The following is a 22,140-nucleotide window of genomic DNA, read 5'->3' as shown; positions in this document are numbered from 1 at the left end:
GTGTGATTCCCAGGGAGTGAGCTCAGGTCACTTGTCAGCCTGGTGTCCTTACTCACTGAACCATCTCACTGGCTTTAAGTGAATATTTAGATTTTTATTAAAGGTATCTGACTTGACTGATATACTTTTATTGAATATTTTAAATGTGTTGCTAACCAAATTTGTTTTTATATGGATTTATAGACTTTCTTTTTCTTTCAAATTATTTTTCTTTTAAATATTAGTGAGCCCGACCCAGAATCAGACAAGAAGCATGATCCTTTCCAATCATCTATAACTGTTGAGGTAAAAACTTACAATTACATTGTAATATAGAATGTGCAGTTCTGTGTTGAGTTCCTGGGAGATGCGTCTCTGGGTGAGGGTATAAAGCTCTGAGCTCTGACCCTAGCCTTCATGTTGAAAACCAAGAGCAGAGACAGGCATGGCCTGGGTACCCATTGCTCAGCTAACTGGCCTTATAAAACATGAGCCTCCTGACCACTGAGAGATAGATGCTGCCAAGGAATTAAGGCCCAGAGGCTCGAAAGAACCGGGACATCCTTCTGTGGCCTCTGGATGCTCAGGCACATGTCCCTATAAACTCAAGTGCATGAAACATGCACCCCCCCCCCCCACCTGCAGATGTGCACCAAAATAAAAACAAATAACAACAACAAATCCAAGTTTGCCATGACAGCAATGACTCACACTTGAGGGTTTTTTTTGTTTGTTTGTTTTGGGGGGAATTGTTTGTTTGTTTGTTTGTTTGTTTGTTTAAGATTTATTAAGTTTATGTATATGAATACACCATTGCTCTCTTCAGACACACCTGAAGAAGGCATCAGATCCCATTACAGATGGTTGTGAGCCACTATGTCGTTGCTGGGAATTGGACTCATGACCTCTGGAAGAGCAGTCGGTGCTCTTAACCACTGAGCCATCTGTCCAGCCCCAAGACTCACACTTGTAATCCTAGGAGTTGGGAAGCTGAGGCATGAGAACTGAGTTACTGAGATCCTGGGCTACAAAGTAAGACAGTTTGTTTTAAATGAGTTTAAGACAAGTTTTGCTTATTATATAGATTTCTGTTAAATATTGATATCTGGTAAAAGTAAAGGATTATATGTTTAAAATAGCCACTAAACTTTAATGGACTGTAGAAAATGAGCAGAAAGGATCAGACAGTTGGAAAAGAGTGATTGCACACTGGTTTGGACCCAGCGGGGTAGGTTTTAAGAATAAGGCAAATATGACTTATTTCCTTCCATGTGATAGAAAGTTTCAGCAATTTAAGTCAGCAGTAGTTATATATTTTGAAGAGTAAAGTAAGCTGTTAAGCTTTCTGTTAGTCAAGTTTTACTAGATAGTTACTTATAATTAGAATTATAAATTGTTATTTCTTTTAATAGAGACTTTACAACTCTTAAACCAGGAAGCCCAGTGTAACCCTACTTTTACTTACTTTATCTGTCATGAATTCATCCTAATCTATGTCAATTATTATAAACTGAAATTACAAAGATCCTCCAATTTGACTGTATGACTTTCTACAACCCTAATAAAAGCCATCTGCTGTACTTTTAGCATCTATGCTGTTGCTGAGAATCCAAAATACACCTTTTCCCCAGAACAGCAACAGTCTAGCCATTGGGTCTGAGAACTTTATCCCATGGAGCTGCAGAGTATTAGCAATCAGTGGAGTAATGTCTGCATCTCCTTAGCCATTCAAATTAATCCTGCCAATCCTTGGTTGTCTGTAAGTATAGCCTCTCCTACATTTCCTGCAGAAAGATAATGTTCTGTTTTACAATACACTCAAAATGTTAGCACCCACCCATCCATCCATCCACTCATCCACCCATCCATCCACTCATCCACCCATCTATCCATTCCTTCATCTACCCATCCACCCATTCATCCATCCACCCATCCATCCATCCATTCATCCACCCATCTATCCATTCTTCATCCACCCATCTATCCCTCCATCCATCCACCAATCCAACAATCCACCCACCCATCCATCCCTCCATCCCTCCCTTCATCAATCACTCCATCCATCCATCCCTTCAGCATCTATCTATCCATCTATCATAGCAATATGGTAGGCCGAGGTCACTATTCCTCTGGGATAGTCCAGAGTTAAGTCCACTCTGGGTTTGTTGTAATTCTTTCTTTCTTCCTTCCTTCCTTCCTTCCTTCCTTCCTTCCTTCCTTCCTTTCTTCAGTCCTTCCTTCCTTCCTTTCTTCCTTTCTTTTGTTCTTTTTTTGAAAAGCATGTTCTTTTATTGAAAAAAGAAGAAAAGCATTTTATGATAAAATTGAAGGTTTACATGGAAAATATTTCTGATAAAATAGAAGAGATATATAGGAAAACAGGTTAAAATTGACAATTTTCATGGAAAATTAAAGAGTGAAGTGGTAGACATAAAAAAATTGCTAAATTAATTTAAAAATAAAGGGGCTGGAGAGATGGCTTAGCGGTTAAGAGCACTAACTGCTCTTCCAAAGGTCCTAAGTTCAAATCCCAGCAACCACATGGTGGCTAACAACCATCTGTAATGAGACCAGATGCCCTCCTCTGGGGTGTCTGAAGACAGCTACAGTGTACTTACATATAATGAATAAATAAATCTTTAAAAAAAAAAAGAAAAATAAAGTAGAAACATTTTATGATAGAATTGAAGATTTATGTGGAAAATATTTCTGATAAAATTGTAGAAAAATGTGTTAAAATTAAAGATTATCATAGAAAATTTTATATAGATATAATAATGGTAGGCATAAAAGTATTCCTAAGTTGATTGAAAGTGGGATTATAGACATTTTCTGATAAAGTTGAAGATTTACATGGAAAATATTTCTGATAAGATTGAAGAAATATATAGAAAAACATGTTAAAATTAAAGATTACCATGGAAATTATACAGATAAAATGATAGACATAAACATAATTCTAAGTTGATTGAAAGTGGAATTATAAACATTTTCAGGTAAAATTGAAGATTCACATGGAAAATACTTCTGATAAAATTCACAGAATATATAGATAAACATGTTAAAATTGACTTTCATGGAAAATTACACAGATAAAATGGTAGATATAAAAATAACCTTTCTAAATGAATTGAAGGTGGGATTCAAAGCATTTTGTGATAAAATCAGAGATTTACATGGGAAGAATTTCCAATAAAATAGAAAAAATAATAGAAAAACATGTTAAAATTGAAGATTATCATGAAAAATAATGCAGATAAAATGGTAGACATAAAAAAATTACTAAATTAATTGAAAGGAATTACGAACATTTTCTGATAAAATTGAAGATTTACATGAAAATATTTCTGTTAGTTTATGTCTTTTAATTGGGGAATTGAGATCATTTATGTTAAGAGATATTAAGAAATAGTGATTGTTGCTTCCTTTTATTTTTGATGTTATTTTTATGTTTGTGTGGGTATCTTCTTTTGGGTTTGTTGGAAGAAGATTACTTTCTTGCTTTTTCTAGGGTGTAGTTTTTCTCCTTGCGTTGGCATTTTCCATCTATTATCCTTTGTAGGGCTGGATTTGTGGCCAGGTATTGTGTAAATTTTATTTTATCATGGAATATCTTGGTTTCTCCATCTACGGTGATTGAGAGTTTTGCTGGGTATAGTAGCCTGGGCTGGCATTTGTGTTTGGTCTGTCTGAGATCTGCCCAGGATCTTCTAGCTCTCATCGTCTCTGGTGAGAAGTCTGGTGTAATTCTGATAGGTCTACCTTTATAAGTTTCTCACCCTTTTTCCCTTACTGCTTTTAATATTCTTTCTTTGTTTAGTGCATTTGGTGTTTTGTTTATTATGTGCCAGAAGGACTTTCTGTTCTGGTCCAGTCTGTAGGCTTCTTGTGTGCTCATGGGCATCTCTTTCTTTAGGGAAGTTTTCTTCTATAATTTTGTTGAAGATATTTACTGGCCCTTTAAGTTGGAAATCTTTCCTCTCTTCTATACCTATAATCCTTAGGTTTAGTCTTCTCATTGTGTCCTGGATTTCCTGGATGTCTGGGGATACAAGCTTTATGCATTTTGCATTTTCTTTGACTGTTGAGTCAATGTTTTCTATAGTATCTTCAGCACCTGAGATTCTTTCTTCTAGCTCTTGTATTCTGTTTTTGATGCTTGCATCTATGACTCCTGAATTCTTTCCAAGGTTTTCTATCTCCAGAGATGTCTCACTTTGTGATTTCTGTATTGTTTCTACTTCTACTTTTAGATCCTAGATGGTTTTGTTCAGTTCCTTCACTTGATTGTTTGTGTTTTCCTATAATTCTTTAAGGGACTTTTGTGTTTCCTCTTTAAGGTCTTCGGCCTTTGACCCATGATTTCCTGTATTTCTTTAAGGGATTTTTGTGTTTCCTCTTTAAGGGCTTTTACCTGTTGACCAATGTTCTCCTGTATTTCTTTAAAGGAGTTATTTAACCCTTGAAGCCCTCTATTAACGCTTGCTTTTCCGGTGTGTTGGGGTATCCAGGACTTGCTGTGGTGGGAGAACTGGATTCTGATGTTGCCATGAGGCCTTGGTTTCTGTTGGTAGGGTTCTTGTGCTTGCCTTTTGCCATCGGGTTATTTCTGGTTGGTCTTGCTGTCTCTGACTGGAGCTTGTCCCTCCTGTGGGCCTGTAAGCCTGTGTCCATACTCTTGGAATACCAACTCTCTTCTGTCAGGGTCTGTGCACAGAAGGCTGTGGAGTCACCTGGCTCCCTGGTATAAATAGCAGCCTGAAGACCTCTGTCCCAGCTAGCTGTTCCACTCCAGAGAAGAGGTGGTGGTCTCACCCCTGCACTCAGAAGTGAAAGCGCTGCTCCTGGTGGGCTATGCACAAAAGGCTGTGGAGTCCCCTGGCCCCCTGGTACAAATGGCTGAGGGAAGACTTTTGTTCCAGCAGCTCCACAGATGCCCTGTGTCCCAAGGGAAGGTCACCTCCCAAGTCCTCACCTCTGGACTCAGAAATGAAAGTGCTGCTGGGAGATCACTCTCTCCTGGTGGGCTGTGCACAGAAGGCTGTTGAGTTGCTTGGCTCCTGGGTGCAGCTGGCGGCGGGAAGCTGTAATTGTTTCTTTACATTGGGAGAAGCTTCCCAGTATTCTCACAAACCACAGATATTTCACCAGCCAGCAGTTTTATAATTATGTTAGCATTCAAAGGTCAGGAGAGCTGACATAAACCATGAATTATCAAAACATGTTGCATATAAGTATTAGTGGAGGCCAGCTTGAACTTCTGAGGATGTGTCCTCTGATTTTCTCATTTTCCATTCAGTTACATCATTTTTCATATTTAACTTTCAATTTAGTTATATTTTCATTTCAGGAAAGTTTTAGTGATTAATCTGAGGGAGACAAAGCTGGGCAGTTTTAGTTGGTAAGACTGCAGGAAGAGACTCACTTGTTCAATCTGTAAATGGTAGTGGTGATGGCAAAGACTCAGGTGTATTAACATGAGGTTGCTTCTGCTATATTTATTTGTGAAGTGTGTATTCTCCATGTTGATAGTAACAATAGGAATTTAGTTATGAAATAGTAGTGACTGCTTACATTCATAAACTTATGTGGAGAATATAGTTCTTAAAAGAGTTCTTTGTTTTACTTTAGATGTCCAAAGATCCTGAAGAAACTACGGAACCAGAACAGAAGGAACCAGAGAGGAAGGAACCAGAACAGAAGGAACCAGAGAGGAAGGAACCAGAGAGGAAGGAACCAGAGAGGGAAGTACCAGAGAGGAAGGAGACACGAACGAAAGAAACGCAAACCAAAATAGAAGGGAAGGAACCAGAAAAGAAGGAAACGAAAAAGGAGACCAGAAGTACAAATAGTTTCTGTCCCCCACGAGGAATAGTAAATAAAACAATTACAGATGGTATGTCAAATAAAAAAATATACATGGGGAGAAAATGAAAAAATATATGCATCTAATAAAATGCAGATGCTAAGGCTAACAGTGTAAGATGTGTACCTCAGATGGCAAACTCCGTTCTGAGCAATATATAGACAGAACAAATATTTCCTCACCCTTTCAAAACCAAGGTAGTACTTGCGATCTTTACTCTTTTCTTTTACATGTATTTTAATGGTGAATTTGGGGATTAGAAGACAGGTGAGTTGCAGGCTCTGTTGTCAGCTTCCTCTGTGGTCTTCATTAGCTTGGGGTCTATATTCCTGACAATACTGTGGTGACATGGGGCTTCACATTTAAAAGAGCTGTGGCCTGTATAAAATTTGCATCTTATTGGTATCTAATATTCATGATCATTTTTTTATTTCTTTATGAATATTCTCCATGATTAAACTTAGCGATTTTGATGACTGGGTAAATATAATCTATACAAAACAAAAATTAGATTAAATATAGTGAAGTATAAGTAATTAAAGTTTTGTTTTTCATGTATTCTTTTTTGTTCTTTGCTATCCTTAAGCTTTAAAAAGAAAATTTTATTCATTGATTTTTCTTTTATTAGTTATACTTGCTTCTTAATATCAGTGGTTTAAAGGCCATGAATTAACCTTTTCTTTGAACTTGAAAAGTCCTCATCTGACTATAAATTACTAGACTCCCGTTGTCATATTTCATGTGCATAGCTCTTCAGATATATTCATTCCTATTAGCCTGACTATTTAGCAGGTAGTTTCCAGACTGAGATGTTATGAGGGAGGAAGAGGAGGAATGTACTGATCACCAATGGTCACCCTTTGCATGTTGAATTATGTCCTTGTCACCAATGGTCACCCTTTGCATGTTAGATTATGTACTTGTCACCAGTGGCTACCCTCTGAAGGCTGGATTGCAGGGCTCCTCTACTTGAAGTCATCAGAGTTCAACATCAACCTTGAAATGTCAAACTTAATCAATAACTTATTTCCCCCATTTTTTCCCCTATTTTCGGGTATTTAGTTTTAAGGACATTTGTAGAAAAAGAAGATTTAATAGCGTCCATGTTTCTGTTTGGGGGATGTGCATCTTGGTACTGTTTTTTTTCCTTTCCTTTTTTCCATTAATTTATTTATTCACTTTACATTCAGCCCCACCATTGCACTTCCCTTCTCCTCTGAGAAGGTGGAGGGCCTCTCTGGGTATCCACACACCATGGCATATCAAGTCACTGCAGGACAGAGCACATGTGCTTCCACTGAGGCCAGACAAGTCAGCCAAGTTAGGGGGACAGGATCCTCAGGCAGGCAACAGAGTCAGGGACAGTTCCTCCTTCAGTTGCTGGGGACCTGCATGAAGACCACGCTTCATACCTGCTGTATATATGTGAGGGTGGGGCTAGGTCCAGCTCATGGATGCTCTTTGGTTGGTGCTTCATTCTCTGGGAGCCCCCAAGGGCCCAGTATTTGACTCTGCTGGTCTTCCTGTGGAGTTTCTATCCGCCTGGGTTCCTCAATCTTTCCTGCAACTCTTCCACAAGACTTCCTGAACTCCACCTAATATTTGGTTGTGGGTCTCTGCATCTGTTTCTATAAGCTGCTGGGTGTCCTCTCAGAGGACAGTTATGCTAGGCCCCTGTCTGCAGACATAACAGCATATCATTAATAATGTCAGGGATTGGTGCTTGCCCATGTGCTGGGTCTCAAGTTGGGGCAGCCATTCTTTTGTTGGCCATTTTCTCTGCTCCATATTTGTCCCTGTACTTGTAGGTAGGACACATTTTTGTGGAAGGGTTGGTGTCCTTATCCCTCTACTGGGAGTCCTTCCTGGTTACAGGAGGTGGTCACTTCAGGCTCCATATCCTTTGCTGCTAGGAGTCTCAGCTAGAGTCACCCTAAATAGACTCCCTGGAGCCTGCCCCATTCCCCTACCCAGTTCCCTTCTTCCATCCATCTCTGATGACTATTTTATTTCCCCTTCTGAGTGAAATTCAAGCATCCTCCCTTGGGTCCCTCTTGTTTTTTAGTTTCTTTGAGTTTGTGGATTATAGTGTGGGTATCCTATACTTTATGGCTGATATCCAATTATAAGTCAGTACATAGCATGAATATCCTTTTTGGTCTGGGTTAACTCACTCAGGATGATATTTTCTAGAGGAGGATCAGGAGGATCAGGGATACAAGTCACATGCTGTCTTTTTTCAAGCCTCTCTTTCCTTTCTACATATGCAGCCTGGGTTTCTTACTGGCTCTTTAGTACAAAGTTCCAAACCAAATCCAGGAATACATGAAGATTATACATTATAGTCAGGTGTGCTTCATTCTAGAAAGACCAGGTTGGTTTGACATGTAAATCAATACATGTAATATAGCATGTAAACAAACTTGGATTAGGTCATAGCAGACTAAGCACAAGCAAAAACCTATACATGAAAACATGTGACAAGAAACTTCTAGAACTAAAGAGCAAGGACAGAAAAAGCTGACAATGAGCAAATGTTTAAGAACTAAAGGAAGACTATAAAAGTTATATGTAAATTAGGACTGTCAGGGGAAGAAGAATTCTGGAAAGAGAATTCTTAAAAAGAGAACATGGGAACACACCTTTAATCCCTGTACTTGAGAGGCAGAGGTAGGTGGATCTCTGATTTAGAGGACATCCAGGGCTACATAGAAAGACTCTGTCTATAACTAGAGAACATGGGAGTAAATCCACCTACACCTAGCAGTATGATCATTAAAACCTCAGCAATCAGAGAGAAAACCTTGAATAAGACGAAGAAGCCTGCCTATGTGGGAGTGCAAATAAAAAGTGTGTCCTCCGTCCTCCATCCTCCGTCCTCAGAAACAGTGTAAGCGAAAAGAGTAGAGAGAAAGGGTTAAACTGTCGAGGAGAAAAATAAACATCAATCCAGAGTTCTATGTCCTGTGAAATTATCTTTCACAAACTAAGAGCAAATAAATAATTTAAAAAAATGTGAAGACACACTATTGTTAGGTGATTTCCCTGGCAACAACTGTGAGGAGATTTTCAGATAGAAGGCCATTTTATTTTGTTTTTTTTAAGATTTATTTATTTATTAATTATAAGTACACTGTAGCTGTCTTCAGACACTTCAGAAGAGTGCTTCAGATCTTGTTACGGATGGTTGTGAGCTACCAAGTGGTTGCTGGGATTTGAACTTGGGACCTTTGGAAGAGCAGTTGGTGCTCTTAACTGCTGAGCCATCTCTCCTGCCCCAGAAGGCAGTTTTATATAGGACAGCAACTCAGACCTACAAAAAGGAGAAAAAGATTGAAGGTCAAAAATGCTTTTTATTTTCCTTATCTAATAAGTTTATTTAAAATACAGTATATTCAATAATTATACCTTGTGTGTGTGTGTTATGAATAACAATTGTAGAGAAACAGACTGTAAACCCCACAAATACTTGGTTCCAGTCATGTGCTGAGTCATGGCTTTCTGTCAGTGATGAACTCTGTACAAGTATGGTCCTGTTAGACTGTAGTTGTGCTAAACAGTTAATGTGACCTAGTGACATTGGAGCCACCATGCTGTATCGCAACTCCTTATCTGTGGTGATGTGCCTATATGCAAAGCTACTCGACTGCCTGTCATTATAAAAGCACATTACATAAATCAGTGCAGTAGGGTTGGTGAGATGTCCCAGGCATGAGAGTCCATCATGGCAGGGAAGCATGGCAGCAAGAAATAAACACACATAGGTCCAACACCCAACTGCCTGCAAGGGTGTCATGACACAGAAAGGGTAGCTTCATCAAACCGTCAGTGGTGCTGGGCAACTACATATCCATACGCAGAAGAGTGGAGCCAGGTCTGTGTCTCTCACTCTGTGTGAAAAATAATTTGAAATTGTATCTAAGAACTGGAAACTTTGAACGTGCTAGACACGCTAAAACACCTTAAAATATAATCATAGGCAAGAACATTCTGAAAAGGGAATCAGCACTTCTGGAGATAGAGCAAAAATTGAGCAGTAGAAATGCATGAAATTTAAAGCTGTTTGCCACAAAGAAAAACAGACAATGATGGAGTGAAGAGACAACTTACAGAATGAGAGAACATCTCTGTCAGTTATACAGTCAAAGGGATTATATCTAGAATAGATACATTTTAAATTTTAAATCAAAATCAAATAATCTAGTCAACAAATCAACAGATGAGTTGAACACATAAGTCTCAAAAAAGTATAAATGGCCAATAAATAGATGAAAATGGTCAATATTTTTATCTATCTGTAAAGTACAAATCAAAACTATGTTATGAAACCATATTGAAAGACTAAAATGATATATTCTTATATAACAATGAAGTTAAAAATCATAATAAAGGCAGTTAGAAATTCTTAAAATAACTAATGGTGAAACAACACAAAATAACACTGTATGAAAGGAACTCTCAAAGGAAAATTAAAAACACTTTAAACTAAATAAAAATGAAAATGCAGCTTCTCAAAATTTATAGGTTGTGACAAAGTAGTGCATAAAGTATGTGCATTTAGGAAACAGTAAAAATATGTAAAGTTAATAAAAACTATCACCTTACTAAGCAGAAAAAGTCAACAGCATCCAAAGAAAGCAGAAGAGAAGAAATAAAAAACATTAGAGCCAAACTTGGCCTGCGGGTTTCTACTTTCATATCATATGCGGATATATGATTGTGTTTATCAATATCAAATCCACAATCCACACGTGAAAGAAAAGTGGTGTGTGTCTTTCTCTCTGAGAGGCAGTCGGTTGTCTAGAATTACATGTATCTTTCTGCAAATGGCAACTTTGTCCTTTATATATTTCATTTTGTTGCCTGTTCCTTTCTTCTGCTGTTGGACCCGAGGATGGTTCCTTAACTCAGCTGTTGTGAACAGTGCTGCAGTAAATGTGGATGTGCAGGTCTCTCTGTGATGTGTTGGCCTGTATTCCTGTGGGTAAATAAATACCCAAGTGGTATAGCTGGGTCGTATGGTTGGTTAACTTTTAGTTTGTTTAAGGAATACTGAGTTCCACACTGGCTGGACTACTCTACATTTCTGCCAACGGCGTAGGAGTCACCTTCAGTCTGCATCCACGCCAGCATTTGTTGTTTCCTTAGTGAGCACCACTTCGACTAGAGTAAGATGGAATTTCACTGTAGTCTTTGTTCCCAGTTCTCTCATTGTTGAGGACTTTTAGCTCATTTCAGTAACTCATTTTTTTTTAATTGAGTTATTTGATTTCCTCTTTGGTTAGATTTATTCCAAGGATTATTTTTTTGTGGTAGTTATGAATAGAACTATTTTTCATGATTTGGTTTCAGCATGTTTTCTATTGGCATATAGGAAGGCTACTGATTTTTGTATGTTCATTGGTGCTATTTAATTTTAGTTTAGTTTCGTTGTGTGTGTCCCATCTGTCATGAGGATCTAGCTGGCTTGATTTTCTTCCTGTTCCCCCTTCACTTAATCAGACCTTGCTCCTTTGTTTTGAATATTCTACATGTGATGTTGGACAGAATAATAAATAGATTAATTTTAAAAGAATACTTTTTTACTCAGTAAATATAGCCTTACTAGAAGGAATATATTAGAATGCCAAAAGAATTATATATGGCAAAAGCTAGGAACTTTTTTTTAGAGATTTATTTTATAGAAGTACTGTCATTGTCTTCAGACACACCCAGAAGAGGGCATTGGTCCCATTTCAGATGTTTGTGAGCCATCATGTGGTTGCTGGGGGGATTGAACTCGGGGCCTTTGGAAGAGCAGTCAGTGCTCTTAACTGCTAAGTCATCTTTCCAGCCCCCAAGCTAGGAATTTTAAGACCTCTTCTGTCAGGCTGCCTCTTGTTGGACTATGAGATCCTTCAGTCACTTGGCTTCCCACACCTAACATCTTTTGTTTGTGTGTGTTGTCATTGTTGTTTGGTTTATTTGCTCGTGGGTTTCCTGCGTCCCTGTTACATAACTTAGTTGATAGATACCTGATGGGTCGGAGGGACATTCTATTCAGGCAAGGGGACAATTTGAGAGGAATCAGTTCTCTCCTACCTGGTTCTTGGGATAAAGTATCTTCTTTGTTCTGCACTACACTGCCTACACAAACTTCCTGCTCATTCTCCTGCCTCCAACCCCCATCTCCCCACGGCAGTGCTGTGCTGGATTAGATGTAAGCCCCAGCGTGAAGTATATTGACTTGGGTGCTGGAGATCAGGCTCAGGCAGCCAGAATTACATGGCAAATGCTCTTGTGTCTTGAGCCATCTCCCAACTCTGCACCACCAACACTTCTGCACTTAGGTATTTACTCACCCTCCCCACCAACTTCCTGCTCAGAAAGTACCTTATAATTATTCCCACAATATCCGGTTCATTTTTGCCCCAGGCTTTGCCCTTTCTAGTACTTACAAAAACATATATCTGGTCTTGTATCCCAGGACTCAGGAGGCAGAGGCAGGCAGGTGTCTGTGAGCTCAAGGCCAGTGTGGTCTGCAGAGGGAGTTCCAGAACAGTCAGGGCTACACAGAGAAACCCTGGCTTGAGAAATGTTTTGTTTTATTTTCCTGTCTTTCTTTGTGCACATATATGTGTATGCATGCGTGTATGTACATGCATGTGTAATGAGAGGACATACGTGCCATGGAACATATGCTGAGTTCAACAAACAGTCTTGTGGAATGGGTTCTGATTTTCTCCTTCAATATTTACATGGATTTCAGAGATTGGCATAAATCATCGGGCTTTATGGCTCCTTAAAATGATTTCAGAAAAGTGTTTAAAACTTGTCCTATAAACTGATAGAGGCTCTGAAATATGTCTTTACAGCTATCCTTCAATTATAGCAGTATAATCAATCAACCAATCAATCAATTATAGCAGTATTAATCAACATTGTGAGTAGCTATGTAAGTCTGCATATTAATGTAGTTAATAAAATTCATGTTTGATACATGTACTTATAGCTATATAAATGTAATTTTTTTTTATATTTCAGGAGTTACACTCATTGTATTATGGACTCTACTCTGGGCCCTTATAGGTCAAGAAGTTCTCCCTGGTGGAAATTTGTTTGGACTTGTAGTTATTTTTTACAGTTCTTTCCTTGGGGGTAAAATTTTAGAAGTTATTAGAATACCTGTAGTGCCTCCCCTCCCACCTCTTCTTGGTGAGTGTATAATCATCTGTATTCTTTGTTGATGATTTCTAAATCTTGAACATTTTTCTGTTTGAACTAGATATATAATTTTATTTAATAAGGCCTATCTAACTTCTGATTATATGCATTTACTGGGAATGTATATTCAGCTTTCTGTAGAGGTCTATGCTCTGCACACAGATATTTTACAGTCTATTTTTAAAAATAATTTGAAGATCCTGAGTATATTATTGACATTGGTTTATTATTTAATTCATTGTTAAGCTTAGTTTAAAATGCATTCTAGAAGAAAGAACATTTAGAAAAGGCTGAAGTTGTGTACATGTCATGGAACTAAAACATTGCACCCATACCCTGTGAGTACTGCGTAAGCCGTGTGAGCATCTGTTATATATGCCAATCTGCCACTCCTCTGCTATGCATCTTCTTCATCTTATCTTCTGTGATCCACAGGTGGACAGGAAAGTTAGTGGGAGCATTCTTTCTGAGGTCTCATATCTTCTACGTAACCAATACATCTAAATAGGCAAAGCACCTCTTAACATGTCCAAGATACCCTTGAATCCAAATTTCTCTAAATATTTACTGACTCTTTACCCATGAACAATGACATAGCCTTCTTACTGGTCTCTGTGGCCTGTTTAATCACTGGCTAATTCCCCAAGACCAACACATAAAAACTGCAACTCTTATATAAATTCCTTTATAAAACCTTGGCTCTGCCAAAGAGGAGGAGCCTTCCATGATCTGACCTCTGCCTCGCATTTTCACTCTCACTCTTGCTGTCTGTGTCCTGGCATCACTTCATTGTTAACCGCACCACACCTGCACCACACCTGCACTACACCTGCACCACACCTACACATGTTTGCTCTGCATTCCTTTATCTATGCACAACTTTAGCTTGTATGCAGCCTACCCCATGTTTCTGTCTTGGAAAAAACAACTTAATCAGATATACTGTTTTCTACTTCCTTTTACCTTCCTTCCCTCCTGCCTTAGGGATGTTACTGGCTGGTTTTACCATCAGGAATGTTCCGATTATTTACGAATTTGTCCGTATTCCTACCACATGGTCTTCAGCTTTAAGAAACACTGCCCTTACTATTATCCTAATACGAGCTGGGCTTGGACTGGACCCAGAGGTAAGTTTCCTATTCAATCTTGAGTAAAAATTCTTTTATATATTAGAAAATAACAGAAACGAAAAGAAGCAAGATTTTTGGTATAGCTGTTCTAAGTAGAGTCTACATGTAAAAGTAAGATAAAGGTCAAAGACTTGACCAAATGTTGGTTCCATAATTTCTATTTTTAGCCCTTAGTATTTATATGAAGAGAAATCACTATGATCTAAGATCTCTGTTAGTGATCTTCTTTAGTAACCTGCACAGGAATCGACATGCCTTAGGCAGGACCACTGACAGGCTTTCCCACAGGCACTGCTTACTTCCAGTTAACAAAGGATCAGGCAATCCTATAAAAGCTTTCTTTTCTCTACTTCAAAGAGAGATCAAAAATTGCAATAATTTGTTTTATGATTATGTATAAATATGTTTATGATTAACTTTGTATTATTTTAAAAGCTTATTTAAAATATTTCTTAAAATACTATAATCTGGAGATCAGAAATCTGTTTGAATTATTGAAAGGTAACTTGTCATGGACATAATAGCTACAGAAATAAGTGTGAGAAGTGTATATAAAGAGCTAATGAAATTATACCAAAGGGTAAATAATTATTATTAGTGATGATTGAGACTAAATCATCATAAAGAAATAGAAATTTTTTCCTTTTGAAATATATTGAATTTTTTTTTAACTTTTGACATATTAGCCCTTTTTATTACTACTATTAAGTAGTTCACTACCAATTAACTGGTGGGGAAAATCCAATGGGATAATATCACTGTAATGTACAATTAAAGAAGGTAGAAATAATTAGAAAAGTAAATCTTTACAAGTGACTATAAGTACATTTTATCAAGAAATAATTACTATCCCTCAAAGAAATGGTGTGCTGTAATGTTTGCCTAACAATGGCCTTGTTGGCCTTTGTAATTGATCTAAACGCAGCCTCTTCTGTTTCAGGCTCTGAAGCATCTGAAGGGAGTTTGTCTGAGGCTGTCGTTTGGTCCCTGCCTCTTTGAGGCCTGTTCAGCTGCTTTTTTCTCCCACTTCATTATGAACTTCCCTTGGCAGTGGGGGTTCCTATTAGGGTAATATTTTTCCTTCCCTCATAACATGAAATTTCACAGTTAAATTATTTGGTTAAAGCTTTAAACACTCTGAAGATTGTATAGCCAATTTCTTCATTAAAATCATTTTATTAGGGGTGAGCAAGAATCCTCAAAAATCAATTGATCAGAGATAGGCTCTTGTTCCATGTGTGCCAACTGCTGCTGGGACCCCACCCCAGGGAGGCTGACAGTGCGAAGCCAGTCAGAGGTGCACAGCGAGGCCCTGTCTGAAAAGCCCCGCTATCAGTTTCTCATGCATTCTTAGTTCTTCAGTGTAGTGCAGAGTGTTAGATGGTACAGTATAGTGTGTAGCCCCTCATCTTAGTCCTGCTCCTGTTGTGTGTTTTAGTATGTCAAATGACCTCTTTCTCATACACTATTGTATTGTGTGTACATATGTGTTTGTACACATACACATATACTTATTATATAGGTGAGAGAATTTATTAATGGTCATGTAATTAAAAATGCTTCTATTCTCAGAGCATTAAAATGCCAAACACCCTTTTCTGTCAGCACAGTTCCCCATCAATCTTCTCTATTATCCATTCCCTCATGTTAAAATCCTTCAGCTTCAGTTGGAAGCGCTGTCCATAGCTTGTAACTTATTTTCATTTTCTTTTTTTTTTTTCTTTTTCTTTTTTGGTTTTCTCGATACAGGGGTTTGCTGTGTAGGCCTCTGCCTCCCAAGTGCTAGGATTAAAGGCCTGCGCCACCATGGCCCGGCTCTATTTTCATTTCAGCTCATTAACTCTTGCATCCACTTATATATTCCTGTCAAATTTGTAAAACAATCACCCACTACATTCTCATTGCCAAATAAAGTGAATCTCACACTTTTATCGTGAAATACCCTAACACATATATGCATGCATGCATGCATACATACATACATATGCACACACATATCTGTGCTGGAAATCAAGCCCACTGCCTCAAGTATATGAGGCAAGGATTCTGTCACTGAGCTACACTCCCACCATGTTTTTATTATTTATAAAGTTAAATCACAGCCACTGGCGTTTTTTCTGGTTATCCCTTCAGTCGAAAATTACCAGGGCATCACGGCCTCTGCACCGATACTCCTGACTCCCTCACGCATTTCTTAGAGACTGTGAGTGTCTCTAGTTTGGCTTTAGCCTGTTTCTCTGATAAGCACTGGCACTAAGCACTGCTCTGTGTACTGGGACTACCCGTACAGCTGCTTTGCTAAAGGGACAGTTAAATCTTCTGCCAGTTTTAAAAATGTTGCTCCTTGTTTTCGTACTGAATTTCAAATGATGTTTATATTCTTTTTATTTTATGTATATGAGTGTTCTTCCTGCTTGTATATCTGTGTACTACATGCATGCTGCATCCACAGACGTGAGAAGAGGGTGTCAGATCCCCTGGACATGGAGTCCCATATGATTGTGAGAGATGCCTTGTACATTCTGGCATTTCAACCCAGACCCTTGGGAAGAGCAGCCAGTGCTGTTAACCGCTGAGCATCTCTCCAGCTCACTGCGTTTATGTTGTAGACCAAAGTCTTTCATCTAGGATATATAATCCGAATTTTCCTTCTAGTATGTGACTTGCTTTTAATTCCTTCCACAACCAGCTAAATAGTGACTAAAAGAACAGAAATGTATTCTTCAAAGTTCTGAAGATTGGAAGGCCAAGATGAAGCTGCTGGCAGGTTTGGTCTCTCTTGAAGACTTTCTCTCTGGCTTTCAGATTGCCACCGTCTTTCTGCATCATTTCGTAGCCTGTCCTCTCATTAGAGACATCCTTGTGGTCTCTTCCTGTTCTTAAGAGGCACTGGGCCTCTTTGATCCAGGCCCACCTAACTTATGACTGCCTTTAACTGTTGTTGCTGCTTCTTCAAAGGCTTCCTCTCTGAATGCAGCCTTATTGCCAGACAGCTTGACGTGGATTTGTGAGGACAGGGACACAGTTCTATCCATAACAGTCCCTAACTTGGCAAACCTTTCTTCCTGTTTTCTCTAACAGTCATCCTTTTCTGTCTTCTAGCCTTTAAGTATAGGAATAGTATAGGACCAATATGAGACCTTCTCATTCTTCTGTGACTTCTATGGTTTCAAATTCTGTCTATAAGCTATTAACTTTCAGATACAGCATTCAAGTCTCATTGCCTTGAGCACAGGAAGCCCCTGGCAGCTTCTCCAAGTTACAGTGCCACATCAGAAGAAGAGTACCCTGTCTCTCCATTCAGAGGTCGTGCCTATCTCAGACAGCAGAAATGCCCACGGGAAGTGGTTAGCATCTCACTTTATTCCTGTACTTACTGTGGCAGTGAATGGACATTTTTGAAGAACTTTCCAATTCTTCTGTGAGCTTCTCACATGTTAGCTCCTCTTTATGTTTGTCATGATGGTTTCAGTCTCACATTATTTCAGCTTTATAGATGGAAAGACAGTTACAGGATAGTTAGATGAATCACTTCAAGTTACACAACCTGTAGTGAGTGTAATTGTAGTCTGAACACAGGGCTTTACGTACTCAGCCCTATGCATGTGTGAATAGCACTTATGATAAGGTGACATTTCAAGTCAGAATAAGGAAGTTTTAGTTGAAAAGTGTACTGAGGTAATTAGAATATTATTTGAGGACAAACTACATTTTGATATTTTTTTTCTTGCAGTACATGTCAAAGGAAGTAAAGACTTAAAATGTTTAAGTTAAAAAGTTGAAAGTAGAAAACATTCAGATTTTTATGTTTGTTTTCGAAACAGTGTTTCTCTGTGTAGCTTGGCCATCTTGAACTGAGAGGTCTACTAGCCTCTGCCTCCCTAGTGTTGGGATCAAAGGCATGGCACTGCCACCACCTGGCTCGGATTTCTTTTTTTAAAGTTCACAAAACAAAACAGTTGTTTGTTTTAAGGAGGCAGGTGTGGTGATATATACATGATACTGAGAAATACACATGTGTCACAAAGTGGCTAAATGTAACTCCATCAGGACCTAACAGTTAAGTGTTGTGGGGAAAAGATGCAGCACGCCCAGGAGTGCTCCAGAGTACGGTGTGTCAACTGTCCCTGTGCACCACAACATGTCTCTCGAATCTTTCCCTCCTGCCGGGCTCTGCTTCGTCTCTGTTCACCTGTGGCTTCCTAATCTCCCCATTAATTTTTAACAGTGTCTCGGATGAAGAGATTTAAAATTTGATTCCAGTTTTCTGTTTCTTTTATGGTTGATTCTATTTGTATAGTATCACAGATTTTCTAATACAAGCTTTTGGTCTTAGGCAGGTACACCACCAGTCAATTTTCATTGTGTGCCAGGAGGTAGGAACTGAGGTACGCCTGCATTGCTTTTCTGCAAGTGTTTATAGTTGTTCCAGCACCAGTTACTGCACTGGAACAGCTTCGCCAGAAAATCATTATTAATACTCATATATAATAACTATTTAGTATTTTATAGGATTGGATTATTTGTTCTGAGTTCTTAACATTTTCATACTCATTTTAGCTTAGTTTGTCAATTATTATTTAAAAATAGCTTTTTGGATTTTTAATGTTATTGAATTGACTCTATAGATAATTTGGACACAGTGTAGAATCTATGGCAGTGACCTAACCTATCCATTTAATTAAGTCTTACTTAATTTTCAATCAATGTGTTATAGTTTGCGGGTGTTTAGTGTAAATATGATACAGGCTTTTCAGGTTAATTGCTAAGTATTTTTCTGTTTTTTTGATACTCTTAAAAAGTTGGGGTTTTTTTGTTTTTTGTTATTCTTTTTGTATTTTCGAAACAGGGTTTCTCTGTGTAGCAGCCCTGGCTGTCTTGGAATGCTCACTGTAAACCAAGATGGCTTCAAACTCACAGAGATCTGCCTGCCTTTGCTACAGCTGGGATTAAAGGTGTGTGCCACCAGACCTACACAAAGCCCAAGTTTTCTTGTTTTATCGTTTTTTTTTTAACTTTCAATTACCCATTGTTCTTCTATAGAAAGTGTAGTATGCACACACGCACACACATATTTGTGCATTTAATGTGGATTTTTGTTTGTTTTAAAGATGTATTTATTTTTATTTTGTGAGTGCTAGCCTAATGAATGTCTGTACACCATGTGCGTGTCTGGTGCCCACAGAGTTTGCTTGCATAGACTTTATATAACTGAATGGGAAATTCTGCCTGCTAATTATTTCTGCTTTAAATTACCCTTGAGCTATACCTACTTGGATCTTACATTTTGTAAGTGAATTGCTGAGATCTGGGAGCTGTACTGAGAGTGTTCCTGGCCGATTCTGTGTATGTTTACTATTTAGGGACCATCTGTAGTAGGAGGCGGGCTCTGGTTGCTCCAAGTACAGTATGTACTTAGAGCATGTATCTTTCCTCTGATACAGACTTTTACATTTCAAGATTTATACACGGTGTGCTTTTGTCAGCTTGACACAAAGCAGGGTCACGTAGAAGGGACATCAGTTGAGAAAATTCCTCCATTAGATTGCTTGTAGCAAAGTCAATGGGGTGTTTCCTTGACTAATGCTTGATATGGGAGGGACCAACCCACTGAGGGCAGTGCCCTCCTGAGTACCATAAGGAAACAGATGCATCAGCCATGAGGAGCAAGCCAGCAAGCAGTGAGCAATCCTCCATTGTCTTTTCATTATCCTGCCTCCAGGTTCCAGCCTAGAGTTCCTGCCCTGACTTCTCTCCATGATGGACCATGAGCCAAAAGATTACATGAAACCCTTTCCTCCCCCAAGTTGCTTTTGGTCATGGTCTTTAACACACAGTACAAACCAAATTAGGACCGAAATGTTTACCACTATCATGGAATATTTATGACAAACCTGACTACATTGTTTTGGGGGAGGATTGTGGATGGGTTTGGAACATGGGGCTTAGAAAAGCCATTGAATGTTCAGAGCTTGATGAACTGTTGAAGGATCTTGGAAGATGGGGATGCTGAAAGGGATACAGATGATGGAGACCTGGCATGTAAAGTTTTGAAGGGAAGCAAAGATTCTACCTAGGCCACTCATGTAATATTTTCTATTAAGATGATGTGGTTTCTGATCAGCTAGAACTGAAGAATCAATGGCGTTTAACAAGAAACTAAAACCACTGAAGTGAAACCTTTGCTTTATGCCTTTTTCTGGGTTAATGGGTGCGCTCATTGGGGCTGCAGTGGTGATTAACAAGAGATCTGCTTCACTGAAGTGAAATCTCGGCATATTTCCTAAGGGTCATCACACAGAAGCTATGGTTCAGAGAGGGCCAAGGCTGCGTCTCATGCAGACAGCTTAACTTGGTAATACGTAAGAGTTTCCCAGGCGGTCATGGTTTTGCAGGAAGGGGCTATGGAGAGCAGAGAAGCTTGGCACAGTGAAAGGCCGGAGAGAGGCCACTGGTGGAGGCTCAGCTTGCGGTGGAAACCCCAGAAGTGGGGGGCTCGGGGAGAGGCGGAAGCTTGGGAGCATGTGGTCTGAAAGAAGCCACTGGTAAAGATTCAGCCTGTGAGATAACTGCATGTTGGAAATGCCAGAACTGAGGATGGCTGCAAAGATCAGGGACAGATGTGGCATGGAGCCAGCCTAAGCCTATGAGACAAGCTGTGTGAGCTGTGGATGGCAGAGCCAGGGACCTGGGTGCCTAGAGGATCATGGGTGGATTCGAGATGACAAGAACTGGACTTTTTACACTCTTGGACTTCAGTTTTACTTTGGTTTGAGGATGACTATACCTAGTTCTTCTCTTCTAGAATAAGTATTATTTAACTTTTTTTTCTTTATTATTATTTTTTTATTTTACAGGTGATCACAAAGAAACTTTGAAGTTTTAGAGACATTTACATATTTTTAAAAGATTAAACTGTTTTTGTTTTTTGTTTTGTCTTTTTTAGTTTTTTGAGATAGGGTTTCTTTGTGTAGGCCTGTTTGTCCTGTCTGTCCTGAAACTCATGTAGACCAGACTCACCTTGAACTCAGACCTGTCTACCTCTGCCTCCTGAGTTCTGGGGTTAAAGGTGTTCACCAATCATGACCAGCATAAAAGATTGTATTTAAAGTATTTCTTTTTTAAGACAAGCTATTACTATGTAGTGCTGGCTGGTCTAGAACTTAAACTGCAGACCAGATAGTCTTTGAACTCAGAGTTTCATCTGCCTATAAAGTGATATTTAAAGATAGTAGGATTTTAAAAGTTGGAATATGGTTTATATTCTGATATTCATACTATGAAATCTTGGGGCTAAACAAGAAAGGAAAGGTTATGGTTTAATAGTAATGTATTAGTATGTCAAGTTGACAAGGGCTTACTTTTTCTGGTAGATTGTTTTTGTCAACCTGACATAGAGGTCATCTAGGAAGAAAACATCTTCAACTGAAAAAAAATGGCTCCTTCAAATTGGTCTGTGGGCAGATCTATGGGGCATTTTATTGACTGATGACTGATCTAGGAGAGCCTAGCCTGCTGGTGTCAGTGCCACCCCTGGGTAGGTGGTTCTGAGTTAGATATAGAAGCAGTCTGAGGAAACCAGCCAGTAAGCAGCATTCTTCCATGGCTATGGAAACCAGCCAGTAAGCAGCATTCTTCCATGGCCTCTGCTTCAGTTCCTAAATGGATTCCTGCTCGGTCTTACCTTTGCGATCTACTCTAAAAAAAAAATAAACTCTCCAAGTTTGGTCATGGTATTTATCACAGAAATAGAAACCAAACTAGGACACTCTCCAAATCTCATATTATTTAATAGTTGCTTATTTGCATATTGTAGATGTTACAATAACTGGAGATTGCTATCTGTGCTACTTATGTGTTAAAGAGAAAGGGGCATTTTATTACTAAGGAAAATACCCAAAGTTTTCTAGAAGCAAAGTCCTAGATTTGGAATCTTATATAAGTTATGTGTTAACCTCTCAG

At 38.8% G+C, this 22,140-nt stretch overlaps 1 protein-coding gene across 1 annotated transcript in view; it reads left to right on the top strand.

The window, feature by feature from the left end:
• Positions 1-231: 231 nt before the first annotated feature.
• Positions 232-22,140, top strand: part of Slc9b1 (solute carrier family 9 member B1) — a 38,609-nt gene continuing 16,700 nt past the window's right edge. The window contains exons 1-5 of the mRNA XM_052179186.1: positions 232-285; positions 5,611-5,875; positions 12,872-13,039; positions 14,033-14,175; positions 15,119-15,246. Of these exons, the coding sequence (XP_052035146.1) occupies positions 5,611-5,875; positions 12,872-13,039; positions 14,033-14,175; positions 15,119-15,246 (704 nt within the window). The 5' untranslated portion in view covers positions 232-285. The remainder of the gene's footprint in view (positions 286-5,610; positions 5,876-12,871; positions 13,040-14,032; positions 14,176-15,118; positions 15,247-22,140) is intronic.

Source organism: Apodemus sylvaticus, chromosome 4 (assembly GCF_947179515.1).
Source record: "Apodemus sylvaticus chromosome 4, mApoSyl1.1, whole genome shotgun sequence".
In the NCBI taxonomy this organism is placed as follows: Eukaryota; Metazoa; Chordata; class Mammalia; order Rodentia; family Muridae; genus Apodemus; species Apodemus sylvaticus.
The sequence above is the reverse complement of the archived record's forward strand: the minus strand, read 5'-3'. Positions and strand labels throughout refer to the sequence as shown.